Here is a 21,656-nt window from a genome sequence, read left to right as displayed (position 1 = left end):
CAAATCTTACAGCCACACAGAGAAGAAATCCAGACCACTGAGCTATTTCACTGGCATCAGTTAAATCAACAGAATGGCACCACTGCTGGTAACAGCTGCACAAAACTCCCAACGACACTGCATTGATTAATGGATGCAATTTAGGGAAGAATAACACCATATTCACCAATGAGGCTTACCTTTGTAATAATGTGCTTGCTTGTCTGTGTGTATCTCCATGTCATAGAGACCCACCTATGGAAGCAGCTCTCCTGGCCTCCTTCACCACTTCCTCATCCTGTTCCAACAGTTAGTCAGCAACTTACTGCAGCTTGCAGCCCTCCACCCCTCCTCTGCACCTCCTCCCACATTCCCATACCTCTGCTTGTGTCAATCTCATGCTTTCCTCCCTCCACATACTGATTCTCTCCCATCACCAGTTTCCCCTCTAGTTTTCCATTGTCTCTATATGACCCCTTATTATCTCCTTGAACCCTTTTTCTGTGTCCTTCTACCAAACGTCCATCCGACTTAATTACAACGGTTGTCCCTTTTGCAAATCCCTCCCTGTAATTACCTTTGTCTCACACAACCCCTGTTCCTTTATTATCCGTTTTGTCACTCTTCCCATCAGCCCTCCACAGCATTAAGACAGAGCAATAAGCAAATGTTGATCAGGGATCACAAGGGGAATGGAGTTAACAATAAAATAACTGCCATATTTCCTCTCTAATGAGCCAAATTATTTAACAAAAAGATATCTATTATTGTAGATACAAAGCAATGACTAGTATTGATTGATTAGTAGGTTAACAGAAAATGAGTGTGCTATTTTAATCAGATTTTTCATTCTATCTTTTGTAGTAAAATGTCAAATTACACAGTGGAAAAATGAACCCATTGTGTTTGGTTTGTGTTGAATGTTGACATCTTAGAGTGCACACTCTCAAAAGCTGCATTTTATATTCGTTCTTGTGCCTCATTTCCCACCATGAGAAAATGGTAGTGAAAACAATGCTGTCTTCATCTATTCTATTAACAAGCTGTCGGTTAGGTTTAACAAATAGTTAACACACATCACACACTAATGCTACCAAAAGTCAGGGTGAAGGGGGATACAGAGTCGTGGAGCTGTCTGAAGCCTAGCATATTAGTTTCCCAGAAAGAAGCAGCAAAGGCCCTTTAGAGCATCGTTAACCGCCATTTACCCAAGTCAAAGCTGTGTCAAACACTGTAAACCGTTTGGCAAGGGAACACAAACTCCTTGACCACCACTGTGGGAAACCCAGCTCTACCAAACAATAAACATAAATCACTTTCTTTCTAGGTAGTAAACTGTTTTGGCTCCATGTCACCAATTTCAGTAAACTACACAGCCCACACTTTAGCAATGTTGATGTAAGAATGTCAAGCTGTGAGTGAAATGTATTGTTTAATTCCATTTAAAAAAAGAATAAAGTGGTGAAATATTCAGGGTGTACACTCAGGTAAACATCTGGACCAACCGTCGACTTATCATACAATGGTATTCATAATCGTCTGTTACTCCATGATGGGCTTCCAAATAGATGTTTCCTGACCGCTAAGACTCTATAAACATTAAGACATTTCATCCCTACATGAAAAATGTCTGACCATGGTGGCTCAACAGCTGGTGGAGATTACGCCAACCCTACCAAAGACAGCAGTTAAAACATCACAGGCCCATGGCAGGTCAGATAAATAGGTAACAGACTTCACTCAGGTGTAACATCAGGTACCGCCAAGGTTTCATGAAAGCTCTCATGCTAAATGATGTGTAAACAATTTTGGAAACAATGTCCACAATACACCATCCATTTGAGAGCTAGCCATGCTTTTCTACAAAAGATTTGACCTGCATCAGGTGCAGTTACCCGATGGTTCGGATACTGTTTTTTCTTTGGAATCCATCACAAAGCAAAAAAAGTAGAAAGTAGAGTGAGTCCGTTGCTGGACTTGCAGTAATCCTGTTTTCAATTACAGGCACAATAGAAATACATTTTCTTCCCGCTTCCAGCAATAGATTACTTTGCTGTTTGTATATAAAAAAAATGGCCTGCAGCCACTCATTTACCACAAAACCCTAAAAGTAGAAATGATGAGAGGTGAGAGCAGGGAGGAGAAACAAGCGTCAGGTCAACTTAAAGGGAAACTGCAAGTCTGGGAGCAAGACAGCAGTAAACGGTATAGAGAGGCAAAAAGTAAGGGGAGCAATGAGGAGGGTGGTAAAAAAGATAAGGTTGGGAAAAGGAGGACAGAGGAAAAACAGAAGAATGGAGGAGGGGGAAATGTGGAACTTACAGTTTGTGATTTATTCCACTTTAGGGCCTAGGGCATTCCTTACTAACTACACACAGGCCTCTATCATGGGATGTAAATAAAGTCAAAACCAGCTAAACATGTCCCCTTTTGAAGCACAGACTTTAAAAAAAGGCAGTAAACCTGCCAACAACTATGAAGATGACTGTGACCGTGGTGGTGTGGTCAGAATCTGAGCTGTGCCTCTGCTGCCCAGGGTGTTGATCTTGACAGCGTGGCGAACAGGTCAGAGGTTATGTTCCCAGTTTAGGTTGGAAAAGAGCCGTGCTGAGGTTTGTCCCCTTATGACAAACTAGTGGTTTGACCCTCTGTGCAAACTGGAATCACAGTAGAGGAATCCAGAGGATAGGAAACTTGGCTCAAAAGAAGCGTGGTTGCTATTTAGAAGGAGGATTCACTCAGGGAGTCCTAAAAAAGATTCTACAAATGATTTCCCTTATTTAAACACTGTTGTAGGACTGTGAACTGTATACTATTAAATATTATGTTATGCATTGCAATGCTTTTTTTATGAATCCACATATATTTGTTAAGGTAAGGCATTTCACTGCACATCTTAGGCTCCATGTCAAACACACATTAGTGGACTAATCCACTAAATGGACGGTTCGCATCTTTGCTCTGGTCTAAAACCATTTTATGGGCCATCTTTAAAAACATCTGCTCCTTTTGTCCTTTATTTGCATTCCCGGACAAGTCGACAAAAGAGGTTCTCAGCTGAGTCCCATATGAGCATTTATTTTGACTGTGACCCTGCCGATTCTTTAGAGGACTGAGGAGATTGTTCACAAAGATAAAATTAAATTAAATAAAAACATATTTCCACAAAGTCTAGTGATTTTCTAGTCCATCTCTGTAAAATCTTGGTTTCACACAAGAGGCAGGGATGCTGTAAACACAACTGCGAAACGTGCAGAAACACCAATGTACATGGGGCTATTATAATACTTTTAACTGCAAGCAGCCCTCCAGCACAGAATCAATTAAATACCCAAGACCACTGGGGTTTGCAACAGACCCAAGAGAGAGACACACATAAACCCTCATGCGCATACAGACAAACACCATTTCCCACCCTTTGACAGTGAATCCCTTAATAAAAGGGGGAAATTTGAGTGGTGGCAGTGCAAACACGGTCTGTTGTGTTATTAAAGTCAAGAGTGTTTGTGCAGCAAGGCCCAGTTCCCAGAGTCCCCATCATTCAGCTCTCTGGAGCAATGTGCCCTTTGACCACAGCAGATCCAACTTGCTCATCACGTAACCTGGCACCTATTTTGCACTAGTGGTCGACCGAGAGTGGATTTGCAAAGGCCGATAGAAAAACAATGGTTTGCAGTGGTGGTGGTTTCTTCAGTAAAACTGAAGAAAATGTCCAATAACATTACAGTATTAAAAGATAAAAAAACTGAACACCGTTTTATAAATGATTACCACAAGGTGGGAGCTGCAGCAGCAAGCATTTAAGTGGACTGCATGCGCTTTTGCAGAGGTAACGACATTTGCATTTTTCTTGAATGCATCATCAACAGGTGTTAAGTTGGTTGGCTGCATGTGTTTGCAGAATGGCTAAAAATTTCCGCGGGCCATTGAATGTGCCTCTAAGCTTGGCACGCTGTGGACATGGCTACTCTCACTTGCTCTCTGTGCAGATTCACAAGTGATCTGTGTTATTTAATTTGGTATTAAATCAAGACAAAATCAAGTTTACACACATTTTCAGCAAATGTGACCCCTAAATGAGCTAATGCTCAAATCCATAGGCATTCCACCACAGGACATGAGTTGAATTTAGGCATACTACTAGCCAGTAGCAGCTATGCCTGTGGAGCCTCCATGTAGAGTGGTGACCTGCATCTCCACCTGCATCTAGCTTAACAAATTTTGTTAAGGTATATAGGATGACTACTTGTCATAGAGCTACAAGCTGGTTCTGCTCAGTTTCCAACAATGTGATAAGAGTCTACAACCACAGGTCCTATCCATGTCTGAGCAAGTAGGTTCATTAGCAGCTTGTGTAACTTTTCAGACAGTTGAGAAATGTTTGTAAATTATAGTAATGACAGAAGAAGCCGACAGTTTTGTCTAGACTGCCGGAGGAATGTCTTCAGTTTCCACACTGTGGTGGTACAGAGCATCAACTGCCTTTCATGACACAAAATAACTCAAAAAGCACATATTGTAAGGTTCAATACATTATAAGAAAAAGCATTTAACCTTGTGGACTAACCAATGCAAAGCTCATTTATTGAACTATTTCAAATATAATCAGCTATTTCAAAACAATACTACATTTTTCACTTAAGAGCTCAATTGACAAAACTTTAACCCTTACCGTCAACTATTCAAATAATGTTATTAAAGATTATTTTAAATGGTGCATCAACTTACAACAAGGTGAATGGCACACCAGTCAAAACCTGAGCAGGTCTGCGTCGTCTGAATTGGCATTATGTCACCTCTGGTGAAAAAACTAAAACAAACGAACAATATTGTATTCTGTGGCATGCGTCACAGCACCCCCTTCCCCCATGTTACAGTGACAAATATTTTACGACAGTTATAAAAAAACAATACCATTCACCCAGGGACGGATTACGGGCCAGTGGGCCACTGTGCAGAGACTGGAACTCCCCCCAACCCATGGTATATGATTAAGGGAACTTGTTAAGATATAGATAACATGGCCAGTGTTATTTGGCTCCATCCTTGTGTTTACCAGCTATAAACCAACTCAAAAACTGAATGTATCAGGAAGCATCGAGGCTAAATACTAAATTAGCAATCTATTATCTGCTGGCTCCTTCACAGAAGTCAATAGTCATTGTGAAAGCAAGAGAGTTGTCTTATCTCAGTGTGCAAGTCAAATTTTATCAGTGAAACGGGTGGCTGACAGCAGGAGTGAGTCCACATGGCCAGAAGGTTCAGGAATCTGACCTCTGTCCATACCTCAGGAATAGCAGTGAAACAATATCAAAGTTATAATAAAACACACTCAATACTTGTTTAAATGACCCATGGGGAGGTAAAAAGACCCACTGTGGTTACTAGTCCAGGGCAGATATGCCTTACAGTTCACTTTGACTAAAGGAGCATGCCATCTCTTCAGATCAGTGTGTTTACTTGATCTAAGATGAAGCTACTTTCAGTGCTGGGTATGGGGCAGGTTTGAGGTTTTTCAAAGACAATAATTAAACATTTCTCTGCATGTGTGAAGGTGCACAAGTCCACGTCCATCATTCTGTCAGTAACATAACCAGCAGGAGTCCTTAACTCCACAATCTGTATGAGTGATAAAATGCCTCACTCTCCAGGACTCAGGAGCAGAATTTATGGACTGTGACTTTGACTGACCCACATACAAAGCTCAAGAAAACAATTGAAGTCCATATGTTCAGTATATAACATTAAGGATGGTTTAGTGGAACCAATTTTATACACTACCATTAAGTTTGTTTCTTTAAGTCTACAATTACTTTAAAATAAACATTTGTTGGCAGCATTAGAATTAAATAAGCCTTTATATGCAATTTAGGCAAGGGCCTTGCATTGTGGGGGCTGCCATTTTGCACCACCATGTTTCTGCAGCAGCCCAAATAGACAAACCAGCCAGACTGTGAGAACACAGAACAAACAAGATCCTTTCTAGAGTGTGAAGGTAACCTGGACTTACTCAGTTTGTTACAATCTGCAGTCTCACATTAAATGTCATAATATCAGTTTGACATGTCGGTATGCATCTTGTTCCTTGTTCTCTATATTTTCTAGAATTTCAGTTTATGATTAAAGCCTCTGCACAGTGCACACTGTCACACACATTGAAGCACCTCTGTATTTCGAAATTATGATTCATCTTTTTACTCCGTACATTTCACTCTCCAATAAAGAACGAGGTTCTCCACATAAAATAACTAATGATGTTACGACAGTTAAGTATGTCCTGACTGCACCTGATCACTACTTGCACAGGTAAAGGCACAAGTTTTTATGCCTCAAATTTGATCACACTCTTTCTGCTTATATACATTTTGTTTGTTATCAAACTAGCCATTTGATATTGTAGAGTGTGTCAGGTTATAGGGATGGAATTTCATCAATTTTACATTGCACAGCTGTGGATACATTCATGGCATATTTTCCATTCTGAATGCCACAACAGATACACAATCTTACTTTGCTGAGTTTTTAGCTGACTCACAACATTCACAGACACACAATATACAGAAGGTAACGATGACCTTTTCAGCGTCCCATCAAACCCTGGTGAAAGGCCACTGTCTGTTCTCACTTGGCATTACACAGGGGCCACAACAGAGCTCCTTTCAGCAACTATGCGTGTGTGCACACGTGTTTTTGAGGCAAACCAGGGGCTTGTTTCTCTGAAAAGGTGAAGGGGTGGTTGCTGTTTCCCATCAGTCTGATAGTGTCAGAGAGCTGTGCCCTTTATTCTCTGGTAAAAATGAAACTTGGATAATACAATATTTAAGATCTGCTTTGTTACAGCACCTGCCACATCCCTGGTCAACAAGAATTTCCTCTCTGCACTTTCAAAAGCAGACGCTACACTAAAAGATTCCCGTCTGCACTCTGTGAAGACTATGCTACCCACATGTGGGGCACTAACCTTTCACTTTGTTGCATAGAGCGTATACACACCTCTTGTGAGTGCTTATTGCTCATTTGGTAATGGACCGATGATCATTGATGAAGCAGCAGAAAACAATCAGTGTGTACACATAAATGTGTGGTTGAACGGAGCAGGAGCCGGTGACACATCCCTCAGTGCTCATAATGTATACACGTGTGTGTTTGTGAGTGGTATAAAGTTAAAAAGCAGAGGAAATAAAACCTTGATAATGCCAACAGATTCTTATACACCCATCTTAGTGAGGACACACATGGACAATGCATTCCCTCGCCCCTTACCCTAACCATCACAACTAAAATGCCTCATCCTAACCCTTAAGCTAACCAGGCTGGACATAAGCTTAATTCAAACCCCAAAAACCAGGTCTTATCCCTCATAAAGCCCTTTAAATTCACAAGGATCAGCCAAAATGTCCTCATCTTCTCAAAATATCCTAGCTCCCAATGTTTGTTTTTAATTTTCGGTATACACACATAGAAAGCATACCAACACAAGTTTAAATCTCCACAGTTACATTCACATCTGAACTCAATGAACCAACCATGTACAACAAGTCGTACAGCTAAACTGTTAAAAACAACAGGAATATTACGACATACATACACATCTGGGCTCCTGAGGCAAGTACAAAAGCCATGCAGAGATATTTATCAACTCAAGTACATGAGAATAGATGATCAAATTTCTTCTTCTAGGGCAGAGCAGAAACATGCAAATGTGAAAGACAAAGGAAAAATGATTACAGCTCCTACTTTCAAATGTTTTCCTTCAAACACATGTACACACGCACCCCCTCCCCAGTATTCTCAACACTCACCGTGTGTTAAGTCTGTGTGTGTATGTGTCGTCCCCTGCCGAAGTGCAGCTCTCCAGTGAGAGGCCAAACTCTGCTGTGGCTCTCGAGGCTCCCTGCCTGTCCCTCCCACCCCATGCCTGTCATGTGACAGAGTGCAAAGCAACAGGACACACCCACTTCCTGCAAATCCCCCCCGCCCCTCATACACAGACAAAAAGTAGGGGGGTGGGGGGAGCACAGTAAAGTTTAGCAGGGATTGTGTGTTTTGCTGAGGGAGAGTGCTGCAAATGCATTTGTTCAAACATTGTGTGAGAGGAAAAGACATTCCCAGTCTCCAGACTTCAGGCCTTTGGGCCATCTGAAAGTCCCTCTCCGAAACTCCCAGGATTATTTACAACCCTAATTGTCTGGCCTCATCTCCTTCCAGGCTCTGCATTCATCACATCCCACTCATTCCTAACATGCAGCCACATCACATTCAACCCTATGTCACTTCATTTGCTCAAGTTCAGAATAATTTCGTTGTCCATATTCATTTAAGTCAAAATAGTTCAAAATGGCCTGATAATCATTGTAGATTGTTATTTTTGTCTTTTGTATCTTAATTTGCTTAACTTTTGGTTCTCATTCCTGGAAGTTATGAGGGATAATCATTAGTGGCACATTGGTATTAATGATGACATGTGGAGGATAAAGCTGTAGAAGATGAGTGAGTGTGTGAGTGAAATTTTAGAAGTGGTGCATGGTTGCTTAACAAATGTAGGGGATATATATCCTTGAGATATACATCTTAGAGAAGCAGGCAAAGAGTAGCTAAAACTATTACAACTCAGATGTGACACACACAGCTATTGCATTTTCTTTAATTTTTGTTAAAGAAAATGTTTTCTTTAAACAGGCTTAAATTATTATTATTTTTTTTTTAAAACCTGAGAGGCAACCAATTACTCCGGCTGATTACTATTCTTATGGAGCATGTATATTTGTGTGATTACAGAGGAGAGAAAACAGCTGTCTCCAGCCTCACAGGAGGTGTAATTATACACCAGTGCAAACTCTGAGAGCAACCTTACAGCCACGTGAGCTGACACACAGACACACTCAGTGCAGCACCTGTATTCTTCGAGATAAACAATCATATCCAAAAAAGGTAAAAAAAAAAATAAAAAACGGGAACTGGCTGCAAATAGATTTGTGTGCGCTCATTACATAAACTCATCTGCCAGTACACACATACACATCAGTGTTGAAATCCTGCACTGTGCTAACAGAGAATAAATGAAATATTAATGATACAAAACCAATACACAAACACAGGCAGCCTTGTTAACTTTCATAATTAGACCAGGATATACAAAGAGGGGATTTGAGCCCAAACTAAGAGCACCCCCATCCTTTCATTTACAGCAGAACTGCCTTGTTCATAATTGTGAGATGATCATCACACTATAAGACATTAAAAAGGAACAGTGTAATGAGCTCAGGAAAAGAAGAAATACTATATATATATATATATATATATATATATATATATATATATATATATATATATATATATATATATATATATATATATATATATATATATATATTAACCTCAAAAAATGTATTCATTTAATATACTGTATCATCAGTGATCTGACAAGAGGATCATGGCACTTTCTAAATAAAACAAACAAAAAACTCTCCCTCATCTTATCAACATTTTCATAGACATGCTGACTTTGGAGTGAACCATGCAGTATGAGCGAACAGTGGTTATAACTTGGCCTTTTTCAGATGGAATAAAATGCACATCTTCATTTTGAGGAGATGGGGGATGGGGATGGGGTGACAGAAAGTCAATGGCAGGAGCTGACGTTTCTGCACAGTACAGAGCCAAGATGGAGTCATGTATTGGCAGGCAGAGCCCAGGGCTGCCTGGCTGACCCCGACACTGTTCTTAGCAGCTGCCCAAGGTCTTTTATAACACAGAAACACGATGGATAGTTGCAGCATGAGTCACTGAGTGCATTAGATTTAAAGCAAACCAAAAAGACGGGGACAGAAAACAAAAACCTGGGATAAAACGATAGAAGTTATGTATGTTACACCTTTACTCTGCAGTAAAGTGTATCCTATGTATCAATGTCATGAGTGGGTGAACTGAGCTGGTTTCTTCCTTCGACGCAAGTGGTCTTATATCTGCTTGAGGATAGCCGACATTTAGAAAGTATACAAGTTCAAACGTATATAAATATAAGTGAGACAGACCCCTCTGTATAACGCTGAAAACATTCAGTAGGATCCAGTATCTGTCTTCGGCATGTTTGTTGGTCATTTTCAGAGTAGACAGAGGGTTCGCACATCGGATCATGTGTCAGTTTTTTTTCCCTCAGAGCTGTGGGCAATCTTGTGCAATGGGTTGAGAAGGTCAGACCTGCAACTTGTATAATGCTGCGACTCTGATGGTGTTGTGGGATGGGAAATCAAAGGCCAGCTCTGACTGGGTTGTTGAAATAATCGATCTAAAGGTTTGACTAGGAAAGAATGAATTTGATAGAAAATGTTGTGAGGACGAGGAAAGAGAGATAGAGGGGAAGGGTTGGCATTATCACTCTTTGTAGCCTTCTGTTAGAAATAAATAGCTTTAAAAAAAAAAAAAAAAAAGGTTTGCCCTAACTAGACTGGGGTTGGGACATTGTGGATTAGCAAGATATTTGAAAATTATAGATAACGGCTGATCTGGGGCTGTTTTAAATTTTCAATAGAGAAGAATCATTCCTTATCACTTTATGACGTGTTGCCATTAAGGCAGTTTCACCATTTTTTCGAGCAACTGGTCTATAAGTAGGAAAATAGACTGACACAAATGTTTTTCCTGTGAAGGGCAGCATTACACTTCCCAGTCTACAGCCTGCTGGAAAATGATTATTAGAAGAGATGCACAAATAGATTTGTCAAGAAACATATAAGTAAAATTCCAAAAATATACAGTACATGTGTGAATTTCTATGAAAATAAATATTTGTTATAATCTTGAGCTGCATGTTGAGGATCAGAGCAGTACAAAGAGGAACCTGACCTGCAGAGATAGGTCTTCAAGCCTTCCGTGATGTTGCCCTTTTATATTTATGAGACGTCAAACAAGTTGGAGTTCTGAATACTTGGTTATAAACCTTAGCTGCTTGTTTAGGGTTTTAGAGGAAAAAAAGAAGAACTCAAGCAGGTTGAATGGGCTCCAAACCTTGTCCTTTTATGTGATGTTGCCCTTTGATATTTATTTGATCATCAAATAAGTCATTGTTTTCATGGAAGAACCTTGTAATTTTATGTGAGGTATATGTGGGATAACAAGAATAATAGGAACACAAATCTGATAAAATTAACATTTTATCTTTTTATCTTGAACATTTTAAAAAGAACAGCTTTTAACAAAGAGAATAATAACAAATAATAATTTCCGTATATTATATAATATATCAAATATATAAACTGACTAAATACAAATGTACGAATATATAAATACTTATCTAATACAACAGCACAGCTGTTGATAACTTGAGCCCTGAAAACTCGTGCTGCCAGTGTGTGCCAATGTTTTCTTAACTTCCTTTCAGTCTTGACCAAAGGGAATACCAAAGCAGGATATCAGTGTGTGTGTGTGTGTGGTAGTGGTAGTATAAGTAGCAGTATAAGTAGTAGTAGTAGTAGTAGTAGTAGTAGTAAGCAGTTAAATGTGAAACACTGCTCCGAAAACAGCTCCTGCAGCCTCAGTCCAGCTCAACAGTGTACACATGAGCTTGATACCTCCCAGGTGAGTAGGGCCAACTACCTGTGTTACAGCATCTCCTACTGGTTAACAAAAGAGTTGCAGCAGTTGTTAACCAGTTAACTGTTAAATGTTTCAAAACGCCATGCTCCAAAGACGGCCACAGGAGAACCAGAGTTCAGTGTGCTTTTGATATCTAGTAGTCAGATTTGAAGGAAAAATAGCAGCATTACCCTTTGGATTTCACAGCATATATTCAAACAATTACAATAAAATACAAAATAATAGTTATGAAAAATAGGGGGGAGGAACACCACATTCTTCCATCAGTTCCCTGAACAGACAAGTTTTCTTTTGAATTATACAGTACATAATGTAATCCAGTGTGTTGGAAGGGAGGGTGGGACAGAGTCCTTCCACTTCAGTAAAACATTGAGCCAAGACTTCACATCTGGCAAAGTCAGCATTTGCATATTTATGTAAAATTCACAAACCCAGTCAAAACACAGCGCATCTAAATACCTTTAAATTGTATGACATAATCGGCCTAACTAGGGATGTAACGATTACCGGTATGACGATAAACCGCGGTAAAATTCCCGACGGTTATCATACCGTTTCAAATTTTAATTATCGTTAAAACCGTGATTGATTACCGCAACTGATTACCGAAAAACTCACAGTGATACTGCTCATTTCCTGGAGAAGCAGCAGCACCTGAACGGCACTCGCTCAAGCGGGCGCGCATGCGCAGTTTGCACTGTCTGTCCAGCGACAACACGGCTGAAGCCACCTGCGCTCCAGAGATTACCCCCCCGTAAGATCAGAAATCTGGGCATATTTTGTATTTTTAAAGGATGTTGAGAGTAAAATAATTGAAGACAATCAATCCTTGTGCAGAAAATGCAAAAAAAAAATCTCCGCGAACTTCGCGGCGCGAAGCCACTTCCAATATGATGAGCCATCTCCGTGACCACCACACACAACTTTTCAGCGGGTAAGTCAACAAAAACGGGATTTCGGAATAGTGGGAAACGTCATGGTTTGTCTCGCGAAAGCGAGTAGTGTGCAGACGACAGGTACCGTAGCAGACCAAAATGTGTTTGTTTCTGTGTTTTTTTATTTTATTTTTATGCTGTGTACGACCGCTGCTACTTAATTATTATCCGACACAGAGTGAGGACCTGTGTGTGTGTGTGTGTCAGTCAGTCAGATGATAATTATTATTAATAATAATAATAATAATAATAATAATAATGATAATAATAATAATAATCATATAATATAAATATCTTTTTTTAAATAAAACTTGGTTAAAAGATTTCAGTGTGTGTGTGTTCAGTACTTTTGGAACATTTTGAACACATCTAACCATACCGTGATAATATTGATAACCGTGATAATTTTGGTCACGATAACCGTGATATGAAATTTTCATATCGTTACATCTCTAGGCCTAACCCAGTTTTAATAAATTGACCTGAGAGTTCAAGCTTAGACATAAATGGGTTTTTTTAAAAGGAAGAATATTTTCAGCATTTAGACCAATCACAGCCATTTTCATCATCTTTTTTTTTTTTCATCAGCAAGCAGAACTTTCACTTTCATTACCAAGGAAAAAGCAACCTACAAGGAGCTAAAACTGCAGTCACACAAACAAAGAGATCAGACACCCGACAGCAGTGCACTAACACAGGTGAGAGGTTTTGTTCTCCGATTATACTTTTTCAATCTGACTTTTTTCACTTCTTAGAAACATGCAACTTAAAACAAAACATACAGTTGGCGGTTAGAATCCCACTCAGCTTTCTATCAAATATTTGTTGTATCCCATGTACACTTGTAGATAGAGCTGAAACGATGAATCGATGATTAACTAAATTAACTAAACAACTAAATTAATCAATTAACTATTTTGATAATCGAATAATCGGTTTGAAGCCTTTTTCGTGATTAAAACAAGATTTCCGATTGTTTAAGCTTCTTAAATGTGAATAATTTCTTAATTTCTTTGCTCTGGATAACAAAGAAATCATTAAAAGTTAATCATTTTGGTATGTGAACAAAACAAGACATTTGAGAACATCATCATTTCCAGGTTTGACGAACACCGATGAACATTTTTTAAGGTTTTCTGATATTTTGAACACCAAACGATTAATCGGGAAAATAATCGACAGATGAATCGATTATGAAAATAATCGTTAGTTGCAGTTCTACTTGTATACATTACATGCATGCATTATTTTCACATTTAGCTAAATTAAAGATACTTAATAACACTTTTCCTTGTCCTATCCAACACAGTACTTAGTAAAAGTGTTGGTTGAAAAGCCATGACCAAATTATAATAACAGGTTTTCCTGGTTATAGAATTCCTCTAGAGATCATTCTAATGCTCTGTCACATTCCACTCACCTTAGCAAATAAAACACTGCAGAACACAAAGAAGGAAGTTGATACTGCAAAGAAAAACTTCACTATATAAAGAAAACTATTTTCAATGTTTTAAGACTATGGAGGCCCAATATCAGCCTCAGATCAACGTTGTTACTTTGACTTTTACACAGAATAGAGATTTCTAAAACACCCAAACCCCTTCTTGCATTTATAAATGAGTGAATCATTAAAATAGTCATTAGATGCATCCCTTGTAAAAACATGTGTCAATGCAAAAAAGAAAAATGCAACCTATCATTTTAAATATTGTTGCAGGATGATGAAGATACCAGGAAAAGTCACAAGTTGCTGCCTTGCTCTGCTCCTTGCCATGACCTCTGTGTCAGCTGTACAAAGGCTCAATTCAATCAATGATTTAAAGAAAATCGACTTTGGCCGATCTGTGCCACGGCACAGTCTTCTGCTGCTCTACTGGTTTGCGAGTGTTGTTGATATAGACAGAAACTATGTTATACGATTGACCTTTGATCCAAACAGTGAAGATTATGGCTCCCATCATTATGGCAACTTTGAGAACCTGCTGGAACGACTGCCTCCTGGTCACCAATACTACACTGTGGGCAATCTCAAACAAGGCACAACTGACAGACCACAGCTTCCACATTATGTTGCCAATCCTGACGCAGAGAATGATGGAGGAAACAGGGACCGGATCATAATAAGTGTCGAACAGCATAACTCTGGATGGCACACTGAGCAGATAATTCATCGAGTGTACATCACGCAGCATTATGGGGGTTCTCCAAGTGCGGAATATGATCGACAAAACACCTATGAGATCTCTAGCAACCTCTTACGACAGATCAGACAGTTTTCCGAGGGTACAAACCTGAGGGATCTCACTAATCGCTTTGGAAGTAACATTAATGATTTTCAGTTAAGTGACATCAGAAACACATGGGGTCAAACGCTTGCTGGTCTTGGACTGCTTTTGTATATTGTGATCGGGGGAGGAAGTGTATACTATACCAACCAACAAAACAGCACACTTCAGAGTGGAAGATACACACAACCCTATGTCTATAACAACATCTCAGAAAATAATTCATTTTCTGAATGCTGCACTATTGTTTTGGGTCTGTTATTTATTGTAGTTTTTCTGTTACTGATGGCTGCCTTCAATGCTCCCAAGTAACAGAAGATACAATGAAACAAGGGAAAACCTGTTGTATAAACCAATTATGTGTAGAAATGACATTGAGGACTGGAAAGCCAGGGGGACTATCAATATGAATGGGAAATTAGCTGATTAGAAACCTGAGCAGCAAAAGGCTGTTCCACTACCCTATTACTGTATATGCTTTGTTTAGCCAGGATGTTCAATTAATTGTGATTTATATTTGCTATTCTGTAAAACACCTTATGAGCTTCATAGCTTTAATTCATTAAACTATTTTCTAAAATGGCTCATTGACTGCAATGCACTACTTTAGCATGGTCACAATGTTCGAGCCTTTGTTCAGGCAACAATTTCATGCTCCAGCTAATCTAATAGTAGTGATTCACAGCTGCCTAATCTTGATTCTGATAGAGATGAAGGACCTTGCTCTGATGGATAAATGAAACTGACGAGGGAAATTATGTGTTACACTGATCATATAAAAAAAAAATATATATATAAAAAAAATCATAATAAAAACATAAATAAAAAAAATAAAGATCATATTATGAGAAATTAAAAAAGTGGGGGGGTATTTTATAAAACTGTTTTGTATTCTTTCTGCACTGAAGTGAAATGCATATTGGTGTTCATTTGCTTTTTTGTGTTTGTTTGGTCAGAAAATAAAAGTGTAAAAGCTGACACATGCAATTAACTCTTGGTTTCATTTCCTTAAGATGCCCAGGCCTATGGTTTGTTTCAGTGTCCCTTTCCCTTCCCAACACCTGCCACATGGATGATTCTCATCCCTGAACTTTATGTATCGAGCAATACTGCAAACCAATCTAGTACTGATGCATATTTAACTACTTATTAAACATTTCTTACAACAACACACATTGTATTGCATTTAAAAGTGAAGTCTTGTATACTGTTCATGTTATTGTTTTACTTTAGGGGCTTTCCAGTATAAAATGTTGCCAACTGATGACATTAACTGGCTCTGGCCAACTATACAATGAAAATAATTGTTCCTTGTAAAAACAACAAAAAGCATGTTAGTGTAATTGGGGTCAAATGGGTAAAAGTAAACCTACTTTAACAAAGATGTGGTATTGTGCATAGATCCACATATAATCTAGCATTTTCAGCTCTATAGGAGGCATTTTGAATACTGGTATCATTACCAGACAAAAATGCCTTATCCCTGCCATAAAATAAGACCATTCAAATATAGAGGGACTTTGTTCTTGTGTCAATAATTATTCAACACAGAAGTGTAACTCTCCCTTCTAGGCAAAGAGTGAGCCAAAACAAAATAAAATTTGATTGTGCCCATTCCAATTTTAATTAATTCAAGACTGTGTACAACTAACCACTATTTTCATTGTTGCACTTCCATAAGTCTGAAGCAATGTTCTTATTCATGTGAATCGGAATGAATGTAAATAAATATAACATGAGAGAAAATACTGAACAGTAGATGACAGCTGAGGTTTCAACTCTGCAATAAGAACGCAAGTACTGTTGTAGGACAACACAAAATATGATGTGAAATACGTAATAAGAAAATACTGGCAAATTATAAGGACGTACTGGCTAATAATAAGCCAGACACTTTTGTAGTGCCTCACCCTGGAGTCCAAAGGACCTGTTTGATTTCAAACTGGTGTCTGCACAAACTAGATTTCAAGCTTAACCTTCTGAAAAAAATAAATATTAACAAACAGGATAAATCCTCTTTGCAGAACCATTCCACTTATGACCGCTAACACTAATCAGCAGAAGAAGGAAATGAAACCGCTGCATTAAGCTTTCTGTAACCACAACCATTGGTTGTTTTTAAGTTTCATTTTACAAGGAAACAGCAACCTAGGGGCAGATAAAGCCGAGATGACAAACACAGTGATCAGACATCCGACAGCAGCACCCTAACAAAAGGTGAGAGCTCTTATATATATTCTATTACTACCTTTTATGAATAACCTCGTTTCTCACACTATTAATGAGGCATTTACCTACAGTCTTTGTCATTTGTTCATTTTGTTTGATAGAATTTGGAGCAAATTAGCTTGCACTTGGTCAGTATTCTCAGCATATTTTGCTGTGTCATTCTTTCATACCCACACACAATTCAGTAACAAACATTGCTATGGAATTAGATTTGTGTCAATCATTTCCAACGACACTTTTTAAGACGCAAGCAACGCTTTTTAAGAAGCATTCTCTCTCTCCACATATATACATATATAGACACACATACATACATATATATATATATATATATATATATATATATATATATATATATATATATATATATATATATATATATATATATATATATATATATATATATATTGTATTTTATTGTTTGAAAATACATTTGTTCTTGCACTCCCTCACTTGTTCTCTGGAGTGTGAAACAAACAATCACGGCGCAAAGAAGAAATCAGGGAGGGAAAAGAACAAGTGTATTTTCAAACAATAAAATACAATGTTTTTGAATGATTAAATCGATAATTTATTTGCTTCTTAAAAAGTCTTGTTTGCTTCATGAAAAGTGTTGTTTGAAAATATTGACAGAAATCTAATTCCATGCATGGCCACATCTGTCAACCTAATATTTTGTCTTATTTTTGAGAATTGAGTTATCCTTTTATCAATGATGCTATATTCATTTACCAAACAATTTACCATAATAATTGTTATTTATTAAGATAAAATACCTAGTGTTACTGTTGCAGTTTGCCTATATCATTGTGTTTAAAAACTAAATTTAGAAATCAGGTTTATCTATAAGCATCAGCTTCATATTTTGTTTGAAATACAAGTATAGACTGAGAATGTAAAATAAATTAAGCCAATCCAGCTTTTTAAATGTCATTGCAGGACAATGAAGATTTTAGGAAGAGTCCAGAGTTGCTGCATCACTCTGTTCCTTGCCCTGACCTCTGTGTCAGCTCTACAAAAGCTCAATTCAATCAACGATTTGAAGAAAGTCAACTTTGGCCAATCTGTGCCCAAACACAGTCTTCTGCTGCTCCACTGGTTTGCTAATGTTATTGATATAGACAATAATAATGTCATACGGTTGACCTTTAATCCAAATCAAGGCGATTATGGCTCCCATCATTATGGCAACTTTGAGAGAGTGCTGGACCCACTGCCTCCTGGCTACCAATACTTCACTCTAGGAAATCTCAATCAGGGCACATCACAACTTCCAGATTATGTTGTCCACCCTCAGTCAGAATATACAGGGAGGAACATGGACCGAATAATATTCAGAATCCGGCAACAAAACACAGGAAGGCAAGCGTTGCAGAGAATAGATCACGTGTACATCACACAGCATTACGAGGCTTCTGAACAGCAGGGGACAAGGTATGATCCAGATCATACATACCAGGTCACTACCAACCTCTTACGACAGATCAGAGAGTTTTCTGTGGGAGAAGACCGACAGCCACTCTTAGAGCTAAGAAATCGCTTTGGAAGTAACAGTGATGATTTCCAGTTAAGGCACATCAAAAACATATGGGGTGACCTTGCTTGCCTTGGACTGCTGTTGTTTATTGTGATACAGGAGAAATACTCCTATAAACAACCTAATAAAAAGCCTGAGCGTTCAGCAAGAAGAAACCCACAACCTGATTTTGTTGTCAACATCCCAGAAAACAGACAACATCCAAGGGATGATAACACTTATAACACTTCAAGATATGAAATATATCTACAAGAAGAGAGGGATGAGATACACCTTGAGGTGACGACCGGAATTAATGGAAAAGCCAGGATTCATTGGAGCAACATCCCCCAACATCGTCTAAAAAATGGAGTAATGGTTGTGCTATTCAAGAACAACAGGGACCGGGAAGCAAGCGGGACGTATAGGTGCATTGGGAACAAGGAGTCAGGGAGTTATGACACCTCAGTACCACTTAATGAAGGCCTTCAGGTCCGATTACATAAGGTGAGACGACGATTCTGCTTCTGGAAAGTGACTGGAGAGGAGATTTGCAGAGGTCCCGAGTTTAAGAATTGCAAAGCAGGTGAAGAAGTCAACATAGCAGGCTACAACGCAAAGCTCCAGCTCTTTGTAAAAGATGGCAAGGCTTGTGCTCGCTTATTTATCAAGAAGACCTTCCATGAGTGGAGGTCAGAATTTAAAAATTCTTGGGTTGGGTTCTATGCCTCTGCAGATAAAGACACAAATCAATATGAATGGTGGCAGTGGCAATGGGCAACCAAATTCAGACCTAGCACTGATGTTGTTGCCCCATCTCATGATGTCTACGACTATCACTCGGGTTTGGCAATTGCCTCTGGAGTCCAAGCACGATTCATACTTTCAGGAAACGTTGCAGCATCCACTCCAAGTTGGAGGTGATTGTGGACGTGTAAAAATGTATCTTTATTGTATCATAGTAGTGGCTTTGTATTTTGGATTCTTACTGTTTCTTCTATATTGAAAATTGTGCATATAAACCACTATGTGCACCTGACCCACAGGAGTGTTTTTATTTTCATTTCAGGAACACAGATAAGTCATTTATCAGAAAGATCATTTCCAAACCTTGTGACATGCGAACATCCTGGTTTCTAGCCAGGTCCTGACCAAGCCTATGAAAAGGCTTTTATGTTTGTGTAGTAGAGAAAAATGCTGTTAATGTGGTGGAACTGGGTTAGCACTCAGCAGGCCAGCACAAGACCAAACACGTCAGAAGATGAGTCATCATGTAAAACTGTAAATAGTAATCAAAGGTTCCTCTCCAAAAACGTTTGAATCCAGAGCAAATTGTTAAAGACATCTTTGTCTGTGAGCAAATGTCTAAAAGTTGAGAACATTTTAGTTCAATGACGATGAAGAATGTCTCTAGAATCAGTCCATGCATTTTATGATATGCAGGGAATTTTATTAGTTAACAGATATGAGCTCTTAGATTATCAGAGCTCAAGATATGTGTCTCAGTGTGCCAGCAACTTACTGACAAAATAAAAGTCAAATATAAACAGTATATGTATTGTATAGTTCCACTGTAACTTTACACATCATTTTGTGAAATATACAAACTCAGTGTTGAACGTGTGCTAAGCATGTGGTGCCCTCTGCAGCTAGATGGTGAAATTAATTATTTGGCTCCAATTCTGAGTGGTAAAAAGCTTACCATGATATATAGAAAACAAAACCTCTTGCTTGATGGACTGGAGCTTCAAATAGTACTTACTGAATTCAAACATGAGTAAAATGTGTACTGGAACTGGACGTACTATGTGAACTGGACGTGCAGATTCTGTAACAAACACAAACTCTACAATTACTTTACATTTACAATGTCTTCTCCTCCCTGAATATCAAAGACCTTTTAATGACTTCCAAGTCATTTTTTTTGACTGCATCTCTCTTAAATTTGTTGCACTTGAGTCCAGCACTTAAAGCCACTGACTATGACCTAAGTATTTCCCCCACTCACCAAAGTTATACTGTGCAAGCACAGGCATTCAGATTACAGAGTGGGAATAAAAGAGGCATTATCGTCCCAAATTCATAAATCAATGCACCATGAAAGTGATTTTGAAGCTTTGATGTTATATAGTTGCATGGTGGTTCTTTAAATACTAGAACTACTCTATACTATATAGAACCCCTACGTCCTTTTTGCTCCAAACATAAAGATCGATATCATGACTCAATGTGACAACACTGGCTTCAGAAAAATAACTGGAAATACAACTACTTGATAAGATAAACTATGTGTATACTTTGTGAATGACTGTTGATCAGTGATATTACTTTGTTATTTTCCAAAATAAATAAGCTCTTAAATGATACAAAACCAGACTCTGAAATTTGTATTTACAGCAGCCGAGACAAAATAAAGCAAAGGTCAAGGCATGGACAGGAAACTAAGATGAGTTGTGTTCAGAATGAATAACTGTGTGTGTGTGTGTCAACATGAGATCACATCCTGTGGAAGAGCCACAAGACTAGACACAGCTGCTCTTCGTTACAGCTAACAAATCAACTGAAACAGAGCATATCATTACTGCACCTTGTGTTTTACGACACACCAACAACCGGTCTAACACTTATCAGCACATTCTTGACCTTATTATACAAATGAGGAAATAAGCGTACATTGAAGGCACAGACACAGAAACAAACAAAAGGAGCCAAGAGGCAGGTACCAACCCATTACAGATCACGTAAGCCCTCAGACAATATGCATGTAGTGGAGTCAGAGCAATGCATTGCAGGGACGAGTGCCCCACCAGATACAGTGATAACACAGGCAAGTACAAGTAAACCCCAAAGAGTTAGTTAAAGCAGAAAACAAAATGTCAATAAAGTATAATATACGAAAGATTTTGCCTGAATATGTGCAGTGTGTACTTGTTATTGAAATGGAAAGTAAATTGTAGTTTTGGGTAGTCAAGATGTGGTCTGTCACTTCAGCTTTACTCCCAAATATTTGGAGGTTAAAGTGGCCTTTCCTTGTTAGGTTTTACCCCTGTAGACAGGTTTTACAGGAAATCACACTCTTCGTGCATGCTTTATGTCTCTCTTGAATTTTCTCCTTCT

General features: G+C 38.5%; 2 protein-coding genes and 1 long non-coding RNA gene across 10 annotated transcripts in view; 2 read left to right on the top strand and 1 right to left on the bottom strand.

Annotated features, from left to right (window-relative positions):
- The window catches only part of LOC131475115 (septin-9-like), a 76,760-nt gene that overhangs the window by 10,663 nt on the left and 44,441 nt on the right, over positions 1-21,656 (bottom strand). Inside the window, exon 1 of one of the 8 annotated variants that reach the window (XM_058652992.1) lies at positions 10,825-10,844. The exons of 5 other annotated variants lie outside the window; for them this stretch is intronic. The gene's annotated coding sequence lies outside the window, so the exon portion shown is untranslated. Of the gene's footprint in view, positions 1-7,781; positions 7,878-10,824; positions 10,845-21,656 lie in introns of those variants that run through there. 2 more of the 8 variants (XM_058652990.1, XM_058652991.1) reach the window with 2 other exon arrangements.
- LOC131475118 (uncharacterized) lies at positions 13,011-15,772 on the top strand. Its single transcript, XR_009242489.1, has 2 exons — positions 13,011-13,207; positions 14,227-15,772. It is a non-coding gene; the product is annotated as an uncharacterized LOC131475118 (long non-coding RNA).
- LOC131475117 (uncharacterized) lies at positions 16,736-20,904 on the top strand. The gene is made up of 2 exons (XM_058652993.1): positions 16,736-17,011; positions 17,963-20,904. Exon 2 carries the CDS (start codon positions 17,967-17,969, stop codon positions 19,461-19,463), a length of 1,497 nt encoding a protein of 498 aa, XP_058508976.1. The 5' UTR covers positions 16,736-17,011; positions 17,963-17,966; the 3' UTR covers positions 19,464-20,904.

Source organism: Solea solea, chromosome 16 (genome assembly GCF_958295425.1).
Source record: "Solea solea chromosome 16, fSolSol10.1, whole genome shotgun sequence".
In the NCBI taxonomy this organism is placed as follows: domain Eukaryota; kingdom Metazoa; phylum Chordata; class Actinopteri; order Pleuronectiformes; family Soleidae; genus Solea; species Solea solea.
The sequence above is the reverse complement of the archived record's forward strand: the minus strand, read 5'-3'. Positions and strand labels throughout refer to the sequence as shown.